A 26,100-nucleotide genomic window follows, 5' to 3' on the forward strand; every position below is an offset into this window, starting at 1 on the left:
AGAAGCACAAAATAAAAGTAAGACATTTTATTTTTTGCAAAAAAGAAGTCATTTATTCTGAAGTGAAATGAATGACTGGTGAACCAAAAATATCTTCCTCTCAGTAAAGTTGCAGCTCTCACTTCCGCCATGTGACTTCCACTTTCTTGGTGCATCACCGCCTACCAGTCACTGTTAAAGCCTTTGATTTATCTATGCAAGCCACGAGTTAGAATATTGAAACTATTATGGGAATCAAATCTGGGATGCAGAGAAGGAAAAAAAATCACCCTAGACAATTTTTTAAACCATGTTTTTCCCCCATGAGTAAAACACGAGTTGGATATTTAAAATGAAATAATAAAGGAAGATGTTTTTGATGGTGATTTTTACCTAAAATCTTAAATATGTTTTTTGATCAGATTATTTTCATTTACAAAAAGGTACGGGAAAACAGGGTTGGTTGTCACACTTTTTACTCTTGTATAAATTGCTCATCATTAAAACATCTGTCATCCGTCAACTAATCAACGACCAAAGACACTATGACACACTGTGACAAACAATCCCATCTTATGGATGGTTGTCACACACTAAGGGGTTGTTTGTCACAATGTTGTTTGAATGTGAACAATCATAAAAAGAAGGCAAGAAATCAGAAATAAATTTGAAATTTTAATTGCATTGAAAGTTGACAACATAACTTAATGCATCTTAACAAAAAAAGGAACATTTACAGAAACATCTTCAGGCCAACCTATAAGCCTGTAGCAACATAAAGAGCAAAACAAACAGGCCTAACAATAATAGCCTACTCAACTAGGCTACACGCACTCACCATCTGAGTTACAGTGATGGCATATGTAGGGTCAATGCACTCCAGCTAAACAGAGCTTGTGTGCCCACTGGTTGCACATCCAACACTTCTCCCATACCTCCTCTGAACGGCTGTGACAACCAACCCCAAAGAGAATGTGACAGCCAACCCCAACTGGAATTTCTTACGAGCATCAAGGCTAACGGCTGTCTAACAACAAGTTAGCTAGCTAACAACAATCAAAACTATTTCCTTCTCACTTTTTTAAGGGTAACAATAGTTTTGTTATAAAACCACTGTGTTTTTAAGCCACCAGGCCTGTTTAATGCACTTTTTTGTCTGTTTCTACACTTAAAAGATAAAGCAGATTCTCATGAAAATAAAAGAGAATATTTGAAATACCAGTGGAGACAGAGTGCTTATAATTAAAGACTAAAACTAATAATTAATTGTGTATTTTTTTTGCCTTTGGTGTTCATATTCACAAATTTTTCTTCTTCTGAAAATAATCACACTGAAAAAGCTTTGGTCACAAAAAATGATAATGCTTTAAGTTTAATGTCAGTGTTTTATATCAGGGGTGGGCAACTTGTGGCCACACACGGCCCTCCTCCACACTCAGCAGCCCCCAAGTACATTTCAAATACCAGTGTATTCTAAACATGAAGAAAATATGACAAAATCTACTACAAAAAAAATGAAATGAATAAGTATTTACCTATTAATCGTTGATTTCTCTGCAAGAACTTTTTTCTATATCCTTCACTCAATGCATTTCTGAAAAAAGAAGTAAAATATGGTAATATAACCAGAAACTACCATTTTCTCTGCATTAAAAAAGTAGCTTAAATTTGATTTATTTTACTTTCTCATAAAATTCACCATTTCTATATGCGCTTGAGTTTAAAAAATATATATATATAACTGTTGGTATGATAAATTGATGTGAAGCTTTTATATATTTTAATCAATTTCCAGGTAATCTCAGTTGTCACATTAAAAGTATCTGACAGTCACAATTTGGCCCTTCGGAATAGAGAATTTTAAAAAATGTCCTCGCCCCTGCTTTATATTCAGGACTCTGTACTGCATGTTACGCCAGTACCCAAATCGAGCGCACCACGGCAGGATGGAGGGAAACCGGCGGGGTTTAGGACCCGGCGGGACGCGCGGTACAATAGAGCTGTTGTGCCGTGGTGGTGGACAGATTGCTGCCTTGGAGATTCCCACTGTGGTGGGGTGAAAAGCACCAATTTCCCCCCTTTAGAAAGAACCAAAGTCCCCGTTTTTAGGTGTACATCCTAGGTGTTTCTTTGACTGATATGTGGCAGGAATAAGGCGAACAGCAGCGCGTGGACAGAAGGTAAGATTGGAGAAATGTGAACAATATGCTCGGTGTGTTCAGCTCAGTGAGCCAGGATTTATCCTGGATGGTTTATCCAGGCCACAGGGCCTGCTGTGTCCCGGTTTTTATGACTACTTTGCTTCTTTACCACATTAATGTTATCGACCCTGTTTCTAGTACTTTAAATTAAATATTAAACCCGCCTTTGCTGAATGAAATCGGTGTAAATGGCTGTAGGAAGTGACATCTTTGTATGATGGTGGCGCCCATGTTTGATTTCTCCACAGCCTGCAGAGCCACAGGCCTCTATCTGTCTCTGTGAGAGTGTTTGGCGCCAACATGGCTCTTTGGGCAGGGCAGGCCCTTTAATGGCAAAGCTTTAACATAATAAAAGGACCCATTTCATTCATATACCACTGTGGTCACAGTTAGCACAGCTAGCTCAACACAATAAACGAGCAATAAAATGTAAACAAAGGCGGCCACCACAATTTTTTTTATCATACTCTCCTGTTATAGGTCTGTTTCTTATCACAGTGATGTCATTTCCGCCTATATCCCTTACATATACTATTTACTTTATTCTGTAGCGTTACTCTATTGAAGAGCACATATGGGAAAGCCAGTAGGGACTCATGTAGTCATAAATGCCACCAGGACAACAACCCTGCCATGATTTTCTACATTAAAATACAGTCAATGTAAGTGTTATTGACACAATCAAATAAGAAACTAAAACCTCAATTTTCAGATAACTACTGGGTTGTTTTGTAGGGTATCGTAACTCTCATCTATGAATCAGTATGATAGAGATCAACAAATAAATCTCAGTCCAGAGCTAATACATTGATTGTCATTGAGGTCTTCTAGCTATGACAGTGCCAATGGCAGGCCCTGGGATTAAAACCCTGACAGATATTGTGATATCAGTAATTTTGCTTTCCAAAAATCCCTTTGTTCAACTAAACTGCAGTCATTTAAAGTGTTCTATATACTTTTTTAATAGTGATTTAGTTGGCACCTTTACACTGGCAAATTCCAATGAGAAAGCTGGAGCACAAAAGTCACTACTAGGCAATTTATTCAAGGATTAACATTTTGACGCACACTTGGAGGTCATCGATCAAACCTGATGAAGATTCAGTTTGACTCTGAGTAAAGTGCTCTGGTTTCTCTCTGAGCACATCCAACTCTAAAATTTGACTTTTGCTGATATCAAATATCCTGATATTTCCAAGCTCATTTTAGCTGACGCTGCTATCAGTATATACAACTTTATTTAAAAAATGCAGTCTTTCCTGTAGTAAAGCTGACCGCCCAGGTGTTTACAGCCTCATAATACTGTAAGAATAACAGAAAATGAATGAAAAAAAGAGATGTGTTAATTTAAAAAACTTCTTTTTTTATCATTATAGTAAAATTATTTGTCAATCACACTTTAATCTGCATAGTTTTCCCAGAATGCCTTTGGGTATTAGACACTTTTGCACCACGGGTGAAGTTACCCACTGAGTTAGAGTTCAACAGAGCATGGCTGGTGTACTGTACTCTACACCTTTTAGTTTTTGTTACTTGTAGTAAATTAAATTAGCTTACTTTAATTCTGTGTTTTAACTTGAGTCATACTTAATGCATTCCCACTACTTAAAAACTTTCACATAATCAGTTACAGCAAATATTTTGAGTATTTTCAACTTGTTTGGGTTTATGGTGAAGTATATCTTCTGACCATTTTTTCTTGTTTCCTAAAAATCCTTAGGCAGTCACCATCCATGCAAGAGAAGTGTCGATTATACATAAATGCACTATTTTAGGAGCAACGCTGCGTTGTTTTATTTTGTTCACTGCAGCTGCCAATATTCCCATGCACTTGTGTATTTAGGTTAATAGTTGCAATATATTATCTCACTGACAACACGCCTCCATTCATGCAGCTCAACAGCTGTGGTTAAAGAATACTGAGGGAAACATTTTGAGCTCCCATCAATGGTATTCTCATGATTTATTTGTCTCTGTAAACAAACATCTGCACTAGAGCACAAATCACGGTCCATCATAGATCAAATAGTTAATAAACTTTAGTCACAAATCTGCTTGATTCTGTGTATGAAGCTAACCTGACACGACAGATGGATTTGTTTCACTCATCCATCTGGAAAACCCTCCGTAGACGGTGTTTGGGAAAAGGCAGAGCCTTTGAAAACAAAAAACAAACTGAGTGTGATTGGATGAACTTTCTGTCTGTCACATCTTTACGGGCCAATCAGAGCAACAAAACGTGACGTAGCCTCTGCCGAGGTGCGCCGCTACTGAGGAGTAAACTCCAAAGAAAGCTGCATAACGCAAACCATGGCATCTGTAGACATGTCAGTACACGACTTTTGTAGTTTTTGAAAAGAACACAACTCAGTGTTGTTCTTTGTTCTTCTTTTAATGAAGAAATGTCGTCAAGTTCTGATAAAACTGACGCTGGCGCTGGCAGCATCCACGCCAATGTCTTCCGCCATAATTGCACCGGCCTCATGTTAACGTCACGACTCTGCTGCGCCCTAAAGTACTGCCCCTCGATGCTGATTGGTCCTGTTACTTTCTAACTGGGCCCAAACTGTTTAGATGGGAGCTTTTCCATCCGCTGATTGTTTTTTCATCCAGAACCTGGAGATGATAGATTAAGATTGGGCTGGATAGAGACAAAAAAAAAAAAACACGTGCGAAAAGCAGAAATATCACCTTGTTTATATAGAACTCAAAACAGTGAATACAAATATGCTTATTAAAGGGAAATTTCACCTTATTTTACGTCTCTTCAGTCTTCTGTCAACAATGTCTGTGTGTGATCTTGCAGATTTACACTTGAACAGTAAACTTTTCACATTGCTCCTTCTGTTCATTTTTCCGTCTTGTATCAGAAGCACACAAACTCTGCTGCGTTCAGAGATGGAAACACTCGTGTCATCAGCAGATGTCAGGCAGTTTGACAGCAGCTGCTTTGCACAAATAGAGAACTAAAGGAACACCCCAGGGTGATATATCACGGTCAGGTTGCAGCATCAAACTTCAGTAATTGTGATCAGACTGATTTATGTCCGACATGCTGCTTGTATTTTTATTTTTATTTTTTTTCACAGAGCATTCATATATTTTGCTCATCTGATTTTGTTTCCTTGAATCAGCGTCATGTTTTCACCCTCCTACCTCTCCTGTCCTCATGGGGAATGTAAGGCATGTCCTGTCTGTGAAGCAGTTTACTGTATATAGAGCTGTTCAGGGTTTGAGTCCTTCATCAGAAACCTTTAATGAGACGTCCCTGTGGATCAGCGGGCTGAGGGCAAACACTGTGAACCTGTGCAATCTGGGTCTGCTTATTTTATTTTACTCGAAACTTTCAGAAATATACACTAATAATTCAGAAATAATGCAGTAAAAATTAACTAAAGTTTAACACAGACCTGGTCTGATGATTAATCATTTATTATACTAGTAGTGTTCTAATGCATGGCACATCAGATATGGGTAGGACTTTATGTACTTTATATGCATCCCAAATATTGTAGCAGAAAGTCACCTCTTATGGGGAGTCCTTTTAAAAATGTTTTAGGAGGGCCACAGGGCTGTTTTGCAAAAGACCTGTATGAGATGGACAACTCACACATTTTTCATCAGACCTAATCGGCCCACATGTGGTCTGTGTTGGAGCATCTTAAAGCTGATGATGTAAACAAGAGTCATGCCAGACAATCAGCTGGCATAAGTGAGCTTTATTTTCATGGTTTATAATCTACTGACAGTTTTTCTCCACAATCCACATTGATTTTAATTTGGAATAATAAAAAGTAAATAGAGAAATGAAGCATTACTGTATTTAAATTTGTTTTTAAGATCTTTTTTTAGGGATGGGAATTGACAAAAAAATATAAGTACTGATGCCATTATCGATTCTTCTTATCCATCCAGTTCTATATCGATTCCTTCTTATGATTCTTATTTTTGGAAAAAGTAGACTTTATAGGTTTTCACTGTTATCAGCTCAAATTCTATTGAGTCTCTTTCTCTTTGAACACTCAACAAGATGTACTCCACATTCACTGACAGTCAGGGACAAGCAAACTTTAATTTCTGGCTTTAATAAATTGCTTTGATTACTAAAATGTTAAACATCAACTTTTAAGTAGGAGAAAATATAAAAAAAAATATTTTTTGTAGGGATTATCTCAGTTAAAACAAATGGCTCTGGCTAGATGTAGAAATGTTGAATATTAGGGTTGTAATAAAAGTTTATGATGAGAAAAAATTGGCAAAAAACATACATACTGAGCTTATAATTTTGTGTGATGAAATTGAGGTAAATTTAAAAAATGTGGATGAGAAAATTTTGAAATGCAAATCACATGCCAACAATGCTGAATATTTTTTTCATTGTGAGCATATGTATGCTAATCTCTCCTTATGCACTTATAGATTAACACTCCATTTATTGTGTGCATATAAACTGAATAAAAAGCATGTTTTGTCTTTAACTAATGTAATTTTAGTGTATTATTCAGTAAAATGTTTACACAAGGAAAAAATGTCAGCTCTGCATTAACCTATGGACCCTCATAGTTCGTGAAACTAGCTATAATAAAACTTCATGCATCTGAATGTACCAGAACAAGTTTTAAATTATGTGCACACTGATTATTGGAGAAAATCTACTACAGAGTGTGAACCCGTCTTCCTACATCTCTTTTACACCCACGTTTTCACTCGCTGGGTTGACCTATATATCTGTTTTTTTCTGCAGGCACAAAATTAAGCTGTGAAGAGTTTGTAGAGGAATCCATTAGCATGCTATTCAACTCAAAATATATGGTGAGTGGGAACTATTTGCTCCATGTTTACTAAGTTGTTTTTTTTATGCATCACCTAGACCAGCAGACAAGGTTTTTTCACTAATAGACTAACCACTTTATCTCTGAATAATATTACTGATACACTGATACCATATTTCTGTCAGGACAAAGTATAAGTACTTACATATGCATTCTCACTGATACCAAGTAGAAATATGCTTACTTAATTATACCATTTCAGTTTATGTTTTTTAAAGTTCGCTTCATTTCAGTCAGATGTTCTTCATTCCCCCTCTTGACAATGTAATATTGTATTCTGGCATCCCTTTCTTATGTTAAAATATCACCAAACCACAGACATAGCTCCAGCTTTAATTAACTACTTGGCTAACTACTTGATGCTCGGTATTATCACCCATGCCTGATACTGGTACGGGTATAACTTATTTTGATTTGCATGTTTTGATGTCTGCTTTCTCATCGTTGTCAGGATGTAACAGGATGAAACGTCTCAGGTCCTCGAGCAGCAGCGACAGTTCAGACAATGAGAGTGAGTCTAAAGGATCTAATAAAGACGTTAATATTTTTCACCTACTCTTTCATTCATGCCTGTCTTTCTTTGTTTAGGTCCCTCTACCTCCTTCTGCTCCCCCAGCAAATATGGCGGCAAATCTGGAACCCCAACCTCCAACCAGAAGAAACCGGCTGAAGTAAGCCCACATTTTTTAGAACTTTAACAAGTTAATTTGGGATATTTGTTATTTTTTTATTGAATAAATGGTGGAAATTTTTGTCATTGACTGATTCTCAAGGCCAAAGATTGCGTTTTAGCAGCAGCCCAAACATTCTTGATAATTTTATTAGAGGGGAAACAAAGCTAAATATTCCAAAAAGTAGCTGGAATCAGCTTTTATTTTTTTGTAAAAGTTTCTCAATATCGGTTTTTAAAATTCTTTTTTCTTTTCATTTTATGTTTAAAATAAACAATTAACAGGGCTGAAAAATTTGGGAAATAATCTAATTGCGATTCAGTCTGCATTAATCAACTTTAATCACGGTAGTATTTTAGTTTAATTTTATTTAACTAGGAAAACCTAACTGAGATCAAGAATCGCATTTATGCAAGCGTCCTGGCCAAGACAGGCAGCTCTTTTAAGAACACAAATCAGCCAATCCAGGTCACAGAGCACAAGTCGTCAGTCAAAGCATCTTTAACCTTATGCATATTCCTCCAACACCTTAAGTCTACTTTTAAAAAGATATAGACATAGGTTTTCCTGTAGCAGGTTCCAGGCTGTGGGAGCAGCATACCTGAACCTCCTTTTACCCATTTTAAGATGGACTTGGGGCACATATAGCAAAAATAAGTCTCGTGACTGAGAAGACTGTAGCTTCCAGAAATTTTCACATGAATAAAATCACAAGTATGGCGAAAGCAGATGAAGTATAGCCTCATAAATAAGGATATGGCAATGCTTTTGTCAACGCGTGATCAAAGAAGGCCAACCAACTTGATCATACAGAGTAAGGAGTTAAGGACTTAAGACTGGTAATGAACCCCAGTGCCTCATGATCTACAGTAAATCTAAGGCATTGAGAAGATGCACGCATGTATAAAACATCACTGTAATCAATCAGAGGCATAAAATGGTGAAGAAACAAGTCTTTCCTTAGCAGGAAACAAAAAAAACAACACTTATTTCTAAAATAAAAATCTAACCGCAGCTTTAACTTCTTTAAAAATTGCTCAAGTTGAGCATAAAAGCAGCAACTCATTAATCATAAATCTGAAGTATTCAAAAGACGATGCAGATTCAGCCACATCACCCTGAGACGTGGTGATAGAAGGAAGGTTCAGCAACTTTTCTTTGTGTTTGAAAACTCACACAGAGTGTCCTGTACAATATCAAGGCCTTCTTGTAAGCGACAGAGAACCTGATGCTGTGTAGAAGCAGAGCAGTAAATGATGGCGTCATCAGCATATAAATGAACGTTTTGGAAAATTTTGATGCTGGTAATTTAAAGTGTAAATAATAGTGTCCCAAGAATGAGCCATGAGCCACTCCATTTTAAACTTGAAGACATTTAGAAGTAAAACCTTCAGCCTGCACACATTGCGCTTGTTTAATAGTTCATTTTCAAGGTAACAAAGAGATTGTTCTGACAAACACAGCACAGCCAACCATTTCAAAGGTTGTTAGTAAATCAATAAAAACAGCAGCACAGTGTTCCATATTGTACAAAAACTCAATAAAATCACTGACTACCTTTAAGGTAGCTTTGGTTGTACTGTGTTTTTCCTAAAACTGATAATCCTATAAAATGTTGTTTGTTAAAAACATTTTAATTTGAGAATCCAACATCTTTGCTAGGGCATAAAGTTTGGAGATTGGTCTTTTATTGTTTATTGACTGATTTGTTTTAGTGTTACTTATAGTCTAGAAAGCAATCATCATGACAGCCAGTGCTTTGCAATTTATCCAGTTGCAATCACAATATCAGGCTGTGTAATTATGTAGTTGTATAAAAGGCTGCAGTTATATTTGTAGTTATATTTGTATTAACTAGTACTTGAAAGATTTGGAAAAAAAAATCTCTGCAGAAAGACCTTTAAGTCACAAAAGTGCCACTATTACCCTTTGTTAGATAGCGTTATTTTCAATTTTTTTATATTAAGTTATCCTTAAAGCAGTACTGTAAAATCTTCAGGTTTTGTGTTTTGTAATGCAACTTAATATTTGTGTTTTAAGTTGAGAATTAAACACTCCAAAACTAACATTATTTTTGCATGTTCTTTGATAACCAAGAAAGTAGATTCATTATACCGTATATGTATCATATCGCTCACAAATGACCAGTATAATCACAATTACACATAATTACCAAATTGTGTGGCACTAATGACAAAATAACAAACCTTTGTCTGATTTCAGGTCTTAAATAGTCTTACATTTGATTAGAAAAAGTTTTTAGGAATCCTGGGTTAAACTTGTGATGCATGCTTCATTCTCTCCCACAGGTGTTCAGAAAAGACCTGATCAGTGCCATGAAGCTTCCTGACTCTCACCATGTGTCTCCTGAGGATTACTACCTGCTGGCCGACACCTGGAAGATGGAGTGGGAGAAAGGGGTCCAGGTTCTGGCCAGTCCTGACACCATCCCTGAGCCATCAGTCAGGTATGTCGTTGTACATACAAGATTTAGCATTGATTTTCTAATCTTAGAGCTCATTTATACTCCACATTCATTACAGGTAAAGATAGCCTTCTGTCTGTTACTCTGTGTTATTTTTTTCTGATTTTCTGAATGCTTTCTGGAAGCTTTCAGACCAAATGCTGCAGGAAATCATGAGGACAAAACACAATGAAGAAGAATGCTTTGGAAAGTAGTTGAACTATTTGAGTAAATATTGTATAAGTTGCTTCAAGGCCAATGATGTTTACTTGTTTGGTCACCTGGGTATGGAAGAGACGACTAGAACAGAGCAGTGGGGTGGAGATCAAGTGGGAACATGTCAGATGGACAGCAGCAAAGGAAAAGTGGATGTCTGTGTGACATAGCACCCCCTAGTGGATTAACTTTTTAACCCTAATGTAAAGGATGTGTGTGAGTAAATGGGTAGTGTACAGATCTGAATGAATAGGAGTATAAGTAAGCCTTTATTACACAATAAAGTCTGTTTGGTTGCTGTGTTTTCTAGCTGTGCAGCGTTGATTGATCGTTTTTGTGTCTTCTATGTTCAGGGCTATGACAGAGAAATCAAAAGAGGTTCTCTACAGCCACCAGAGAAAATACATCCAGTGCTCAAGTCAGGAGACGACAGAACCAGGCTATGTCAACATCAAGGAGCTGGCAGAGGCCATGTGTCGCTATGATCTGGATGACATGGACCTTTACTGGCTGCACTCGCTCAACATAGAGCGGCAGCGCATGGGTGAGGACAGGAATTCTACGTTTATGCTGGTTTTTTTGATTTTAGAAGCTGTTTTTACATAAAAATCTCTTTCTGAGGATTTAAACTACAGACGTCCAGACAATCTGCTGGGGTTTCTTTGACCTTTTTGGTGTTTTTTTTCTTTGTCTGTTCAGGGGAGGAGCCAGTTGATGAGATGACGATGGAGCGCACCATAGAGGCTCTGGAGAGTCAGTGCCATGACAACATGAACCACGCCATCGAGACAGTGGAGGGTCTGGGGATCGAATACGACGAGGACGTTATCTGTGATGTGTGTCGCTCCCCCGACAGTGAGGAGGGGAACGACATGGTGTTCTGTGACAAGTGCAACATCTGTGTGCACCAGGTAGAACAAAGAATCATGTTTTTTTTTTCAAAATCATTGAGTCCTGGTTTAATCTATCTAAAAATGTGTTGGTTATAATATAAAATGAATTGTTTGTTTTAATTATAATATACAAGAGATGAGGAAATTGCAATGTTGGAAAAATAACCACAAATAGATTTATTTTCAAAATCATTCAGCCCTAATGAGTATTATCTGCAAACTCTGTGCTTTTAATCACTTTTATTTTGTCTTTATTGCTGTGTTTACTTTGTTTACTGTGTATCTACGTCTCTGCTAAAACAAGTTTCACCCTCACAGAGTTGATAACCATGAACCTTGTCTCCCGTCTTCACACAGGCCTGTTACGGTATTGTCAAAGTGCCTGTAGGAAACTGGATGTGCAGGACTTGTGTCCTTGGCATCGACCCTCAGTGTGTCCTGTGTCCTCAGAAAGGTGGAGCCATGAAGGCAACACGAGCAGGAACCAAGTGGGCTCATGTGAGCTGTGCACTGTGGATACCAGAGGTACACCATATCATCCTCTTTTCAGCCTCTTATGAAGTATGACTATCAGTTAATTTTGTTATTTTAGTTTTTTTTCCTGGGGGCTTTATCAGAGAGACATGACAGCAGATAGAGTTAGAAGATGGGGAGAGAAAGTGGGAAAGAAGCTACAGTTTGTACTCGAACCATGGTCGCCTGTTTTGAAGACCGCAGATTTACATGTGGCATAAAATCAACCACTAGGCAATCCTGCTCCCTATACTGTTATGCAAAGAGTGTTTGAAAATCTCTCATCACACTTAATGTTTCCTGCTCTGCTGCAGGTGAGCATCGCCTGTCCAGAGAGGATGGAGCCCATCACAAAAGTGTCCCACATCCCTCCCAGCCGCTGGTCTCTCATCTGCAGTCTGTGCAAACTTAAGACAGGTGCATGCATCCAGGTAAGAGTGGATCTGAGCCCTCACTTTCTGCATTTAGGTCATGATAATCACATTTATGCAATATTGATTATTACAGTGTACAAGGTAACACTGTCATTAGCGTGTATCTGTATTTACAGGATTGTCCAACCGAAGCCTATTCTTTAAGTAGCAAACAAAGAAGGTGTTTTTAACATTCAGATTTATAATTTGTCTGTGTTTAATTTGTTGCATTAAAATGATGATGGGCAGTGCAAGAGGAAATGGAGATAAGTTTGCACAGAAATTGCATTGTTTCATGGTGCATCACATTTTTACAAAAGTCTTGGAAGTTTTCTGAATTTGTAAATGCAAACAGGCTGTTTTACCCAAACTTCTTGCTAGCAGCCCTTATAAAATTTCTGCATGCATTTGAGAGACCTTTAGTGAACACAGCAGCTAAGATTAAGGAAAAGTCATTGCAAATGAAAGCATAAGTTTGATGCGCTTTACATAATGTGACCAGTGACAGTGATTATCACAAATTCAAGAGGCTAATTTTTATATTATTTGCTTGCTGCCAAGCAATTTTCCTCTTCTTAATTGAACTTTGTATGCTTGAATTCACATTAAGCATTAATATAAAGGAAAAAACTGTCATTTTGAGCTACTCTGTTTAGCATTTCCTTGTCTTTTTTGCCTTATGTTCTGCTTCTTTAGTTTTTTTTTTAATTTTAGCAGCTCATGGGTGAAAAAAAACAGAAAAGCCAGGTTCAGTTGAACAGTTGTATCCTGCAAAATGATCAAGAACTGCTTTTAGATGAGTTTTTATTGTATCAGTACCTGCATCATATTCTAATTTAATAACCTGCCCCCCTCTCCCTCCATCACAGTGTTCAGTGAAGAACTGCACCACTCCTTTTCATGTGACCTGCGCCTTCGAGCACAGCCTGGAGATGAAGACCATCCTGGACGAGGGAGATGAGGTCAAATTTAAGTCTTACTGCCTGAAGCACAGTAAATCTAAGACTGGGGAGTCTGGCCTGAGCCCAGCTCGCTCTAAACCCCCCGCCGAGGCGGAGAAGGTGGGCCAGCGGGCGCAGCGTCTGAAGGAACTGGAGGAGGATTTTTATACTTTAATCCAGCCCGAGGATCTGGCCCAGAGCCTGGGACTCTCTGAGTGCCTGCTGGACTTCATCTACCAGTACTGGAAGCTGAAGAGGAAAGCCAACTTCAACAGAGCTCTGGTGCCCCCTAAAGCCGACGAGGAGAACATGATGCTGCAGCCGCAGGAGGACAGCATCCACACCCGCATGAGGATGTTCATGCACCTCAGACAAGACCTGGAGAGGGTGGGTACCATTTTTCTCCAGTTTGGTAACCTCAGATCATTTTACCATAAAATCTCGGATGTAAGTTGCACCAGAATATACGACACAATCTATTTGTAGGGTGCAGACGTGGTGAAAAAAAGGTTTATTGTGTTTAACAAAGTCCACAATATGTTCCTCTGCAGTTGTGCTGCGCTTTTAGTACCATCTGTTTCACTAAGTGGTGTTGGCATGAATTAGATCCATTACAGCACAGCAGTAGAGCCTGAAGTCATAGTTGTCAACTGCAGCAGAGCTCAGCTCGTCTCTATCAGATCAGCACTTCACAAAGTTTTTACTCATCAGTACACCACTGTTTTCTCTGCATGTAGGACCTAGTGAGGGAGAAAAGATGTAAAAAAAAAACGTGACCCCTTTTCAGTGAGGCAAGTTGCAGGACTGGAGCAGGAATTACTTCAGTCTGGGAACTATCGAGGAACCAGTTTGCTTTTCAACTTGCTGTGGCTGGCCATAGAGACGCTTCATTACCTCACTGCAAAGCTGTTTCCCACCAGGTGGTCCAGTATAACTGAGTACTGTTTGGAATGGTTTGGTGTCTGTCTGTTTTTCTCTCATTTTCACCCACTCCTCATAGAGCAGACAGCTGTGTTTTGCAGCCTGGCTGAGTGGTCGTGTCACACGTCTAAAGTGTCTATTGTGTATATAGCTCCACCCTTTTGGGATAGATGGGTAAGCTTGGCACTCCTATGGAAGGGTGCCAGAAAAGTAGGACAGTACGGGTCAGCTTTTTGGGACTCCAACTTTTGATAATGAAAGCGCAAATAAATGTATACCATGCCATACAAAAATGAACCAAACGGCTTTGTGGAAATGACCTATAAATGTCAGTGCACATCTCCTAGTAGCACTTGTGCTCAAAGTTTTTCCAGCTTTCTTTGTGTTTCATCTGATGCTCATACAGCCAGGAGACAGCTAGTCTCCTCCTTGGACCGCTGCTGCTTTGCTTCTATATCTATGTTTGTTTTGCATTTTTTTCTCGCAGTGTAATTAAGAGCTCTGTTGCTGTTGCACTCTTCCTTGTTTCTTGTATATTCTTATCCTAACCCCAGCTGCAGATGCAAGCATACAGCCCCCAGCACAACAAATTTTTGTAGAGCCATGTGTGATGGTGCATCTACCCTGGAACTTCAAAAAATGCCTTTAGAACATTTGGAAAGGGCTTTGAGGGAGTGGGGATAAGAAATGCCCACTTCATCCTTCCTTCTGTCCCTAATCAGCCACAACATCATTCAGTCCATACTGCTTTTCATATTTGATAGTTAGCCATGATGTCACAACCATTCAAGATTCAACGAGCTACTTGTGTGTGAAACGGTGACATATGTTCATGTAGAAGACATAAGCAAATGTGTCATCAACCTTGTTTTTAGAAAGACACTGTTTATTATTTACGATCTTAGGTAACAGCACTACATTACCTACAGTCCTGGCTGTCACAGCATCGTCTTTGATTGGTGGAATCATAAATTTTGAGTGCCAGCTGCTACAGTGAAGCTAACAGTCAGGGAAGAAGTGGACAGTAACCATTAAGCTCTGTGGTCAAGACAGATGGCACCATGTCAGCCAGTAGTTGGTTACTCTTTTTTTTTTAAAGATTTATTTTTGGCATTTATTTGATAGGACAGTGGATAGAGTTGGAAACAGGGAAGAGACATGCAGGAAATGCCACGGGCTGGATTCGAACCCTGGTCGACTGCGTATATGGCGCGGGCCTTAACCACTCGACTACTGGCGCTTCAGTAGTTGGTTACTCTTGAGGCTTTTCATTACATTTAGCAACTTAGCTCTACTTGGTTTGACTTGAGTATTTTGATCTTATCATTAAAAACATCCTGCAAATCTCTTTTTTGTGAATTTTTGTTTTCCTTTGGTAAACGTGCTAAAATTAAATCACTGCTTATTCATCAGTGTAGTCTGGCACATAAGGCCTGGAGGATGTACGGCAATAAAGAACAAAATGTTTACAAAGATCTGGAAACTTGCAGCCGTCTATAAATGAGAATTGAATTGTTATCCAGCAACACATGTGACTCACAAATGACTTCAACACATCTGATTTATCGTCCTGATCAGACACATTCAGGGCAAACTCTGTGCCAAATCAATACGCTGGAGGTCAAAGCCACAGCGCTAAACAAAGCTGATGTTTATCTCTTTATATAGATGCATGTCGATCAATGATGTCTGTAATATTGACTTACAGAGAGATATGAGTTTATCTACTGAAGTAAATAGTTTTCTTTGTAATTAACGTGCTCTTAATTTGGATCAATAGGAAGAGATTATTTTGTCTCAGAATTTTTCTGATTATTTTTCTCTGCATTAAGTATAAAAAAACTGCTCTACAGGTGATGCTAAAGCAGTAAATCTCAATGTTAATGAGATTGGATATAGCTAAAGTAGGTATACATGGCAAATTTTTTGTGACATTCAGGAGTATGAAGTCTTAGTCAGGATTCATCCCCATAGAAATTATCTGAAGATGACTTCTAAAGGCAGCAGAAAGCTTTACAGGTTTGTAGATTTGTTTAATGGCTATTTTGATATTTTTGATATTAACAGGTGAGGAACTTGTGCTACATGGTGAGCCGTCGGGAGAAGCTGAAGCTGCTGCAGAGTAAAGCTCAGGAACAAATGTTCAACCTGCATGTTAAGCTCGTGAACCAGGAGATCTCTGCAGGTGAGATGACTGGCTTCTATTTCTCACTGCAAGGAATTAAAAAAAATAATTTCCCTTTGATTTCCTTCTTTTTTTGCTTCTATTTTGTTGTGGTGTTTGTGTCTGCCTCTTGTTTTAGCTGTCTCATAGCACGGCAATCAGCACGGCAAGTTTATCTAACCAGTAACCCTAATGTAATAGACATCTTTGTTTGAATTTTACTGGAAGCCAAATCATACCCAGGGGTCTGAATAAGTACACCATCATAGCAATATAGGTAGTGGTGCTTATACCAAAGTACATGTACAAAAGAAGAAAAGACTCTGTGCTCTTATTTGCCAAGAGTGGGTGTCAGTACACCCATAAATCCCTGTGGTTAGAACTTGTTTGAAAAATAGAAGTAATCAAGTGTGTTACAGATAAAATAAAATAAAACAGGGTTTGAAACCTTACAGTATGAAATAAAGGATTCTGGACTTTCGATTCAGATAGCAAAATTCTGAGTTGCTTAAGTGTGGGTTATGTTTTTAGTAAAGTGAGACTGATTGTCTGTGTTTGCCATCAGGTCTTAAGTCTTCATTTCCAGTGGAGAGCATGCTGTTTCATCCTCCTCCAAGGATTACTCTGAAGCTCAAAATGCCCAAATCCTCTGGTCACGGAAATGGAAACGGGCCGCTCTGCCCGGACAACAGTGTGAACGTTAGTGAGAAGACATCAGAGGGGCACGGGCAGGGGAAGCCTCAGCTGCAGAAAGATGAACGCTCAAATGGACGCCTGTCTACCTCAAGCAGCTCAGTGTTGCCTGTCAAACCCAGCGGTAAACCTCTATCTCTGCACGCGGCGCTGCACGGTCAAACATCCAACAGCAAAGGCAAAGTGGAGCAAGACCGAGCGTGTGCGGGGAAATCTAACGGCCTGTTAGAGAAGTTAGTGGCTCAGAAGGACAGTTCCTGTCAGACACCTAGCGACCAGGATGCTTCAAACCAGGCTTTGGACAAGAGCAGCTTTAGAAAGTCTGCCATGGAGCACTTTGGTAGATCCTTCAAAGAGGCCACCATTAACCTGGTACGGACCACGGAGGGCCTACGGGCCTCTGACAAACTCTCCAAAAAGGGCTCAGCTAAAGAGAGAATATGGGCTAAACCAGTCTCTGAACAGAAAGGTAAAGGTAGTAGATCATACCAGGACAGTGATGGGTATTGTCCTGACCTGGAGCTCAGTGACTCGGAGCCGGAGAGACACAGGGCAAAAGGGAGACACCGCCGGCAGGCAGGGACGCCTCAGCAGGACGCTCCGAGGAAAGGAGTCAGCCGTGGGAAACAGCTGGGGTCCAGACCCTCCATGCAAAGGTGACAGCTGTTTGTTAACTCCGATCACTGCTGACGTTTCCTCTAAAGTGCTGGGCACTGTCTCCATCAGGGACCAACACACCAATACGTACGCAAGAAAAAGCAGCGTAGCTCTGTGTTAGTGTTGGTTTAAGAAGAACACATACGTTTTGTCTGTTTTTGAGATTATCATACATGCCTTTCATCACAGCCAGCATCACTTTTGTACTCAACTTTTTTCTGAAACACTCCTTTTCCCTTCACACACATTCAGTTTGCCTTTGACTAAACCTGCTGTACAGATGATGTGGGATGTAAATAATGTTTGCCTGAGTCATAAAGGTTCCACACTATTGACAAAAATTTAAACAAATCAACATGACACATGCACTCCTGAAAATTTCTTGAGAATTGCATCTTTCCTGACACCTTATCTAAACAATGCATTAACAGGGATTTAAATCTGATCAGAGCATACAATACCAAGTGTTAATCTTTAATGCTTTGTGTAGACAAACCTCAATCAGTATTGAAAACAGTTGCAAATTTGATAACTCAAGACTGCTTACTGAGGTGGTCTGGGATGGTTCACCCCCAACCAACTGACATACAGCCATCCATTTTCTATACTGCTTATCCTGTTTGGGGTTGAGGGGGGCTGCAGCACATCTCAGCTGTCATTGTGTGAGAGGCAGGGTACACCTTGGACAGGTTGCCAGTCAGTCGCAGGGCTGACAGAGACAAACAACCAGGCACTTACACTCACACCGGCACATTTAGAGTGATCGATTAACCTAATGAGCATGTTTTTGGTGGTGGGAGGAAGCCACACGTGCATAGGGAGAACATTCAAACTCTGCACAGAAAGGCCCTGACGAGGAAGCGAACCAGGGACCTTCTTGCCGGTTCAAACTATCCCCTGCGCCACCATGCAGCCCAACCAACTGACTTAATCTGCTGTATTCTGCCAGTAAACAAAAGCGTGGCTTTATTTTTTTGGTTCTTTGTAGATGACGTCACACCAAAGCAGAGAACTCCAAATGGGGGGCATAAAGAAGTACAATCAAAACACCAGCGTTTTGTTCAGTTTATGACTGTGCCAACTGTTCAAACTGCATGAAAATCTACTTTTAAAAGCTACTTTTTAGTCCCGTCTGTGGTGACACATTAAGGCAGAACTTTAAAGAATTCACAGAGAAACATCGACAACCACAGACTGACCCAATTTGGGTCAGTACAGTTTTCTCTGTTAAGCATAGTAAACCCTCGACTTTCCTTTGTTTCCACAGTCGATGCCTTCCAGCCTCGCTGCTTGTAGTGGAAAATCTGTCTCATTTTAGAGATCTTGATCATTTTGCTCAGTAATAAGAGCCAGTCTTTTGGCTCTTCATTTAGTACCAGTTTGGCCTTTTAAATTTGTATAAATTAACGACAAAAATGTAGGAAAGAAAACTGGCACTCAAAAGGGAGTTAGCAACCAGGGTTTGCATTACATTAAGGTCTTTTAGAAGAGATCATTTGTGAACAGCACATCATCTCTTATCCAAAGAGTTATTTACTGAATCGTATATCAGTCCATTAAAATCCATTAAAAGTATGTTTATAAAAAACAAGGGTGACTAAGGGCTCAGCTAGCCTCTGAGCTACAAGACTCGTCAACACTCTTATCTCCCTTCATCTGGATAGACGATGCTAGGAGGCTTGCAGGACTGAATAATTTGTGATATTGATCACCTCCACATTAGATAAACTGGTTAAACTGTAGGAAAAATCATGTTTTTATAAAGTGTAGGAATCATAATCAATGTATGCAGACTTTTTCTGATGATAATTGAAGCATTCAGGTTCATTTCGAGCGCCAATGTTCTAACCTTAAAGCTGCTCGGTTATCAAACAGCTTTTCATTTGGTATCATTTTGCCTTTCATGTCTTAAAAAAATGTGAGTCTCTGGTCACAAAAGGAGCCAGCTTTTAGAACCAGCTCATCCACAAATTACACAATTTTCTCTTAAGTTGTTGTCTTTTAACAAGTTGTCATTTCAGACTAAACAACACCTCACAAGATTTGCTTAACAATGTATCACCATATCCTTTAAAAGTGTGCGTGTGACAAAATGAAGGAGAAAAGCTGTTAGAGGCACCGCTAGCCTCTTAGTTCATGGCTTATTTGTAGGGATGCACAATATTATTGGCCTGACATCGGTATCGGCAGATATTAAAATTTCTGCCGATATTTAATACATATTTTGGCTGTGAAATCAGCATATATTGGCTGAGTTTTTATCATTTGTACTAATATGTTTGTAAGGTTTGTGGCTGGACCAAGCACTCAAGTTTGTTTGTTTGTTCATCCTTATACATTAAAATGTGTTCAAAGGGCTGAAGTTTTTGGTCTGAAATATGAATTTTAATGTCAGTATCGATATTGGTATCAGCTAAAATTAATCGGCAAAAATTTAAATATCATGCATCCCTACTTATTTGCCCCTGTTCATTCTTATAGCCAGTGGTTTCACTGCTGAAGCATGGAGGAATACCAGCCACAGAAATGATGCATGAGCTGTTGTTTGCACAGGAGGCAGATTAAGTGAGCTCTGGTATCAGGTGGCTGCTGAAGGCATGTTGTTGATGCATAATATGAATGCACACACTAAAGTGCAATCACTTGGTATCCCAATCCATCTCTGATAATGCTCTGTCTGAACAATCCCTCAGTTGCCTGTTCATAAATGAAGCTTACAGCCGTCCCTGTCAGTGGGGCTAGAAGGTGTTACAGTGCAAAACAAGATGAGAAGGACTTGGCTGAAGCTCCAACATTTTCTCTGTATAATAATGCTGCTTTTAATTTGATGCAATAACAGCATAAATGAATGGGTGCTACATAGTCTACTTGCAAAAATAAATGAGTATGAAGCAGCTTGACTATGTGCGCAAAAAATCAAACCGGCCACAGGATATAAAAGTCATCAGTTCTGCTCGCTTGAGGTGAATTCTCAATATTTTCAGCTGCATCTGCCTGACTTAATGTTAACATTTTCCTGAAAGGACCAGAGGTGCACTAGAATTTTAGGGAATTTTCAGGATGTGTGCAAACACCGTTACACCTTATCTGTGTCTGTTAACCAGGCGGTAAACTGAATTGGTAACCTTTTACTTGAGTCAAGTATTGAAGGCATTTTCAGGAAAGCAAATGCCTTTTGTGTGTATTAATCATGACTGTTCAAGAAGTGGATGTTATCACTGTTATGCTGACTGGTATTGAAGGGGACATGTCACTCTTTGTAAACACTCGCCTGTGCTCTTTAAAGCACTCGAGCATTGATTTGATCAGAATATAACATGGATCAAGCCCAAGAGGAGGTTGTAAACCAGCTGAATGCTTCTTGGCTGTGAGTGGAGATCTGTGGGTGGAGAAAAACAGGTATTATAATGATTCAGTGTGACTTCACAATAACTGCAAAAGAAACGAAAGACTGGTTATTTGACATTTTGTGAGTTTGTGGATGCTCCAAATACTTAAATGTATGTGCAAAATACTTTAAAATAAGGGAAAAGGAGAATGCATTTTTCTCTGTTGCTAAGGTTGCCTCCTGCAGACCATGAAGGAGAATGCAGGCTTAAGGCATCAGTGCATTGATTTCCTTTCCAGCCATTAAACGGATCCACTTCTTTTTACAGTCTTTGATATGAATGCTGTTTGAACAGATTTGAACCTTACTTTTGCAGGCTGCAGTGCATCAGAATGCTGGTAAAACTAAATAGCCATGAAAGTGTTAGATTATTGGTTTTAAAATTTAAAAAATGTGAAAAACGAAGTGTAATTACATTCCCCAGTGTCATGTGGTATTTTAGATGAACCCTGACATCTAAAAGTTAAGAATGAGCACAGATCTGACATCAGCTGCCTTCATTAAAGACCTCAGATCGTCACGACCAGCCTTCATGGATGAAAACCCACCGTAAACTTTGTTCTGTTCTGTTCCTTTTTTGAGGGTAAATCACAAGACATGGCTCGTTTACCCGGGCTGGAGATTGTTTTTGATACAGTTGCCAAATTTAATACTTTGCACAGCATGAACTTCTTTTAACCCTCTGCTATTACTTCAGTTTTTGAACATTAAGGACAAAAATGTAAAAAAAAAACATGAACAAATCCATTACATTTAAAATGTTGAGGCTAAATCTTTTGATCAACTTCAGCCCTGATCAAAACTATTAAATAGTTGAGCTTTTCCAGGAATTTAACCATTTACATGCCAGTTTGGTTGTGATGTCATTCTTATAGCAAGGAAGGTATAGGAAAAATAGTTGCTCCCCATAAATGATGGAGGGCTGGGGGACTTTTTAGTCACAGTATTGGATATTTCAAAGATTAGCTACAAATTTAACTGTCTTTGTGCAGTTTTCAAATTAAAATTCCAAATATAAAAAGTTACCTTTTCCCCCCTCAAAACAAAACTGTGAAAATGTTTAATCAAACTGGCAAGAAAGGGTTGAAAAACTGAAAAGAGTGCCTTTGATTGGGACTGAAGTAGATTAAGAAATTCTTCCAAAAAAATTGTTTACATTTTTTTTTTTCACATTTTGCACATTTTTGTCCTTTTTGGCCTTAAACATGGTGAACTATAGACTTCATACAAAAAAACGTATGCCATTTGTTGAAACAAAGCCCAAATTTTTGCAAAATGAAAATAGAAATAATGGCTGAGTTAGAAATATCCATTTCGATATCAGAGTGTTATTAACATCAAAGCTTTATTCCTTTTGTATTATTTTTATGAAAAGGGCCAAATTTCTTCAGTTGATCAGTGTGAAATATTGGTGCAATGCAAACATAAAAAAAAGAACAGGACCAGCAAATAGACATGTTGGTGACTGACTTTTTCCAAAAAGAGAAATAAAAAGGTAAAATTTCCAACCTGCTTTGATACAATAATCCTTTAAATACACTTAAATACATGCTGATTTGTATTTGTTAGTGAGGTTTAATCTGTTTAAAGGTCAACTATAAAGTCTTGCCTTCAACTGTGTACGATATCTAAAGCTGTGCAGTGTAGAACAAAAGTGTCTACATGTGTTTTCTGCCTTTTAATTCCAGAAGTGAACAAGAGTCCAAAAGAGCATGCTCCATTTGACTGAAGTGGATTGTAAATGACAAAAACAGCAGCCAGCATCAACACTATCACATTCATGGATATATTTTTTTCCTCAAACATGTCATTGCATCAGCCTTCTTTGTTTTTTTTTATGTTTCTACTGTGGAAAGAACATTTTTAAATAAAGTTTTTTAATTAATTATTGTGGTCTGTGTGCTGATTATGTTAATATTAAAAAACAAAGGGTATTATAAATAGCCATGTGGCTAATAAGGCTGCAGTAATGCAGTGGTGATTCTTCTTGTGTTATTTATTGTCCTCCAGTTTCCTTTCTTATTTAAAGGGGACAGATGCAAAAATCCCTTTTCAGACTTTTATAACAGAAATATGTACCCCAGGCCTGTCCACAATCCCACCCAAGAATCAGAACCCCCCTCTCTTTCTCCACCTTTCAGAAAATGTGCTGAAACAAGCTGTTCTCAGATTTTCACCTCATGATGTCATGTGGGGAGTTAGCCCCGCCCCCAGGTTCCATTGGCCCTCGCTGCTTGGAAGAAAGTTCCGCTCTTCTCTTAGCTGCCAGTTGAGAGGAGAATCTGGAGAGTCACATCCATTTCCTGGTTGGGGTGTGGTCAGGGGCGGAGTCAGACAGTTCATTAACATTTAAAGCCACAGACACAGAAAGAGCTCGTTCTGAGCTTTTTTTAGACATTCAAAAATCCAATACTGAAGTGTTTTTTCAGCAACAGACTTCACAGGCATGTTTTGGGGACCTCTGAGACAAATATATTAACTTGGCTTAAAAGGGTGAAATATGTCCCTACCCCAATGTAGATGATTTACAGTAGCTATGAAGTTGTAACTCTCACTGAACTTTAAAAATGAAGCTGTTATAAACTAAATTAAGTAACTGACTAATAATTGAAAACAGTGAATTTTAAAATCTTTATATCTTTACACGTGTAGAGAGCTAGATGGCAGCATTTCTGCTCTTTAAAATCACAGTTCCTGACTTCTGTGTGTTACAGAGAGGCTTTATTTACATGCAGATTAAAAAGAAAAAGGAGTTATTATGATAACAACACTGAGGGCTGTATTAAGATGAGGTTAGCAAGCACACAATCCAACCTTATTTAAGCAATAATTACCTCTTATTTCACACCTTAATACCCATTGTTACTTGCTAAAACAACAAACTACACACATCTATACACTGTTGTTTCAGATGTAAACTGCCTCTTCTTAAAAATGTAGGAGCTTTTATTTTTGTAATATTAACATGGTGGGTAGGGCAGTAATGTCTTTTATTTGTAGCGTTTGTTTTCCTCAGTCTGCTCCAAAACTGACTGGAGCCAGGACCAGAAATCAAATATTAACCAGGGGACCAGGTCTAACCTTAAAGATCCAATGTGCAAGCATTGATAATATTAAATGGCATCTGGGGATGGGCCATTAACTGAGCCTTTCAGGGCTCATTCATTCCTGTGTCTTTATGCTACTAATAAGAATTTCCCAAACTTTTCCTGGGTGCAGAACCTTCAACAATCAAAATGTGTTCTGGATTTTGTCTTTTTCTGTTAAATTTGGTCCTTTTCATAAACAATCCAACAACTACGACGTAAAAAGCCCTCTAGAGTGCCTTTTGAGCAGACAAAATATGATAAAGTGCCCTGTATGTTGAGGAACCTTATAAAATCCCCCCAGAGGGCATTTGTGCAATAGTAAACAAAATTCAATAAAGTTCCATAAGCTCTTCAGTTTATAGTCTGTTTTCGCTGAAATACTCAGTAGTTTGTTATTGTGAAATAAAAGGCTATAATTCCTTGTCTGACTTCTGAGGCTCTGCCTCTTTAAAATGCCCCTTTAATGCCCAGTCATGTTACTTACCTGTTGCCACTTAACCCATTTAGCTGCAGAATGCTCCTCCAGCTGTTTTTATTTCAATCAGGAGAGAACAATTAAGAGTTTAACAATTTATTTCACAAATTTTGATGAGAAATGTGCGATGTCTTTAATGATTAGATTCCATTGTGATGACTTCATGTACAAGGGGTAGTGAGGAAGGAATAGGATACCCCCCTATAAAGTCCAGACACTGGTGGCGATGTTGATGAGGGATGCAGTATCAGATTAGGAGTCAACTTCAGAGACGCTGGATTGGGTCACCAGTGAGGTGGCTTGGAGGAAGAGACTGATGAGCAGGAGACCTATAAGGATCTGGACTAGATGCTGATGAACTGAATGGAGGTGGCTGGGGGGGAGGAGGGTTGCAGTCCATACTGAAATGACAGGCTGACTGCGGAAGAGAAAATGACAGATTTCAAATATAACAGGTGCATGATGATTTGTCAATCAAGGTTGAGGCAGAATCTGATTAGCCTAGCACTTCAGAGAGTGAACGCCCATAATCAGCTGATTACCGAAGCAAGAAGAGAGGAAGAATGGATTCAGGTTTATTTACATTTTATACAGTGTCCCAACTTTTATGGAACTGGTTTTGTATTTTAGTGTAAATGGATGACCGGTTATTGTGTGCAGTGCTTAACTGCAAACAGTGGATGCCTTTGTATTACTTTTGCCCCTCATGTCCGCCACCATAAAACACACATGTAATGAACCAGTGTGGTTAAACATATAAGGAAGAGGGAATGTCACCATGACTGAAGTATTAATAAGGCTGAGAATAACTTGAAGAGATTACATTTTATTCTCTTTACTTAACCAGAGTGGCACAGAGAGGTTAAAAGTGCTTGGTTTGATGGTCATCAGCAGTCAGAGTAGATTCATGGCTCTTTGTGCTCCTGAAGCAGTTTGTCCCTCTGGTTAGTGCTGTTTCAGAGTTTATCGACCCGCTGAAGAAGCTGACAAAGCTGACAAAACACATTATCACAAACAAACACACAACTCAATTCTGGACTGTCCAATTTAGTACAAAGGTCAGTGTAAAAAAAAAACTGTGTTTACAAATCGTGTGTTTCATTTTTACAACTTTAACTTGAATGCAAATGTGTGTGGATGATGATTTTAGGTCAGACTGGGACACAGTACATTCAGAAAGTATTCAGACCCTCTTCACTTTTTATGTTTTCTCCTGTAGCAGCCTGACGTTCCTGTAAAAAATAAAATCACTATTATTCTCATTAATCTAAACTCAGTACCCCATCCTGACTGTGTGAAAACAGAATTCTAGAAATGTACAACAAATAAAGAAATAATATCATATTACATAAGTATTGACATCATTTGCAACACTAGAAATTTACATCAGGTTCTCCATTTCTCCCAATCTTGCTGAGATGTTTCTACCCAGGTGACCAGCTCTTAAAAGAGTCTTGGCTGTGCCAAAACTTCTGTGTGAGAATTATGGAGGTCACTGTGCTCTTGGGGACCTTCAGTGCAATGGGAATCTTTTTTGTAGTATTCTTCAGATCTGTGCCTTGCAACAATCCAGTCTGAGCTGTACAGACA

General features: G+C 38.8%; 1 protein-coding gene across 1 annotated transcript; it reads left to right on the forward strand.

Annotated features, from left to right (window-relative positions):
* The first annotated feature begins 2,000 nt into the window (after nt 1–2,000).
* jade3 (jade family PHD finger 3) lies at nt 2,001–22,792 on the forward strand. Its single transcript, XM_041791814.1, has 13 exons — nt 2,001–2,159; nt 6,925–6,992; nt 7,464–7,523; nt 7,601–7,683; nt 9,993–10,150; nt 10,717–10,907; nt 11,063–11,274; nt 11,614–11,781; nt 12,084–12,200; nt 13,052–13,510; nt 16,112–16,229; nt 16,774–17,557; nt 22,635–22,792. Exons 3-13 carry the CDS (start codon nt 7,475–7,477, stop codon nt 22,669–22,671), a joined length of 2,376 nt encoding a protein of 791 aa, XP_041647748.1. The 5' UTR covers nt 2,001–2,159; nt 6,925–6,992; nt 7,464–7,474; the 3' UTR covers nt 22,672–22,792.
* The last annotated feature ends 3,308 nt before the right edge of the window (nt 22,793–26,100 follow it).

This window comes from Cheilinus undulatus, linkage group 7 (genome assembly GCF_018320785.1).
Source record: "Cheilinus undulatus linkage group 7, ASM1832078v1, whole genome shotgun sequence".
Classification (NCBI taxonomy): Eukaryota; Metazoa; Chordata; class Actinopteri; order Labriformes; family Labridae; genus Cheilinus; species Cheilinus undulatus.

Excerpts from the sequence above, each read along its gene's own strand:
- jade3 (XM_041791814.1), top strand. The coding sequence starts at position 7,475 with ATGAAACGTCTCAGGTCCTCGAGCAGCAGCGACAGTTCAGACAATGAG. Across the intron at positions 7,524-7,600 it reads CGACAGTTCAGACAATGAGA|GTCCCTCTACCTCCTTCTGC; the intron begins GTGAGTCTAAAG and ends TTCTTTGTTTAG. Across the intron at positions 10,908-11,062 it reads CATAGAGCGGCAGCGCATGG|GGGAGGAGCCAGTTGATGAG; the intron begins GTGAGGACAGGA and ends TTGTCTGTTCAG.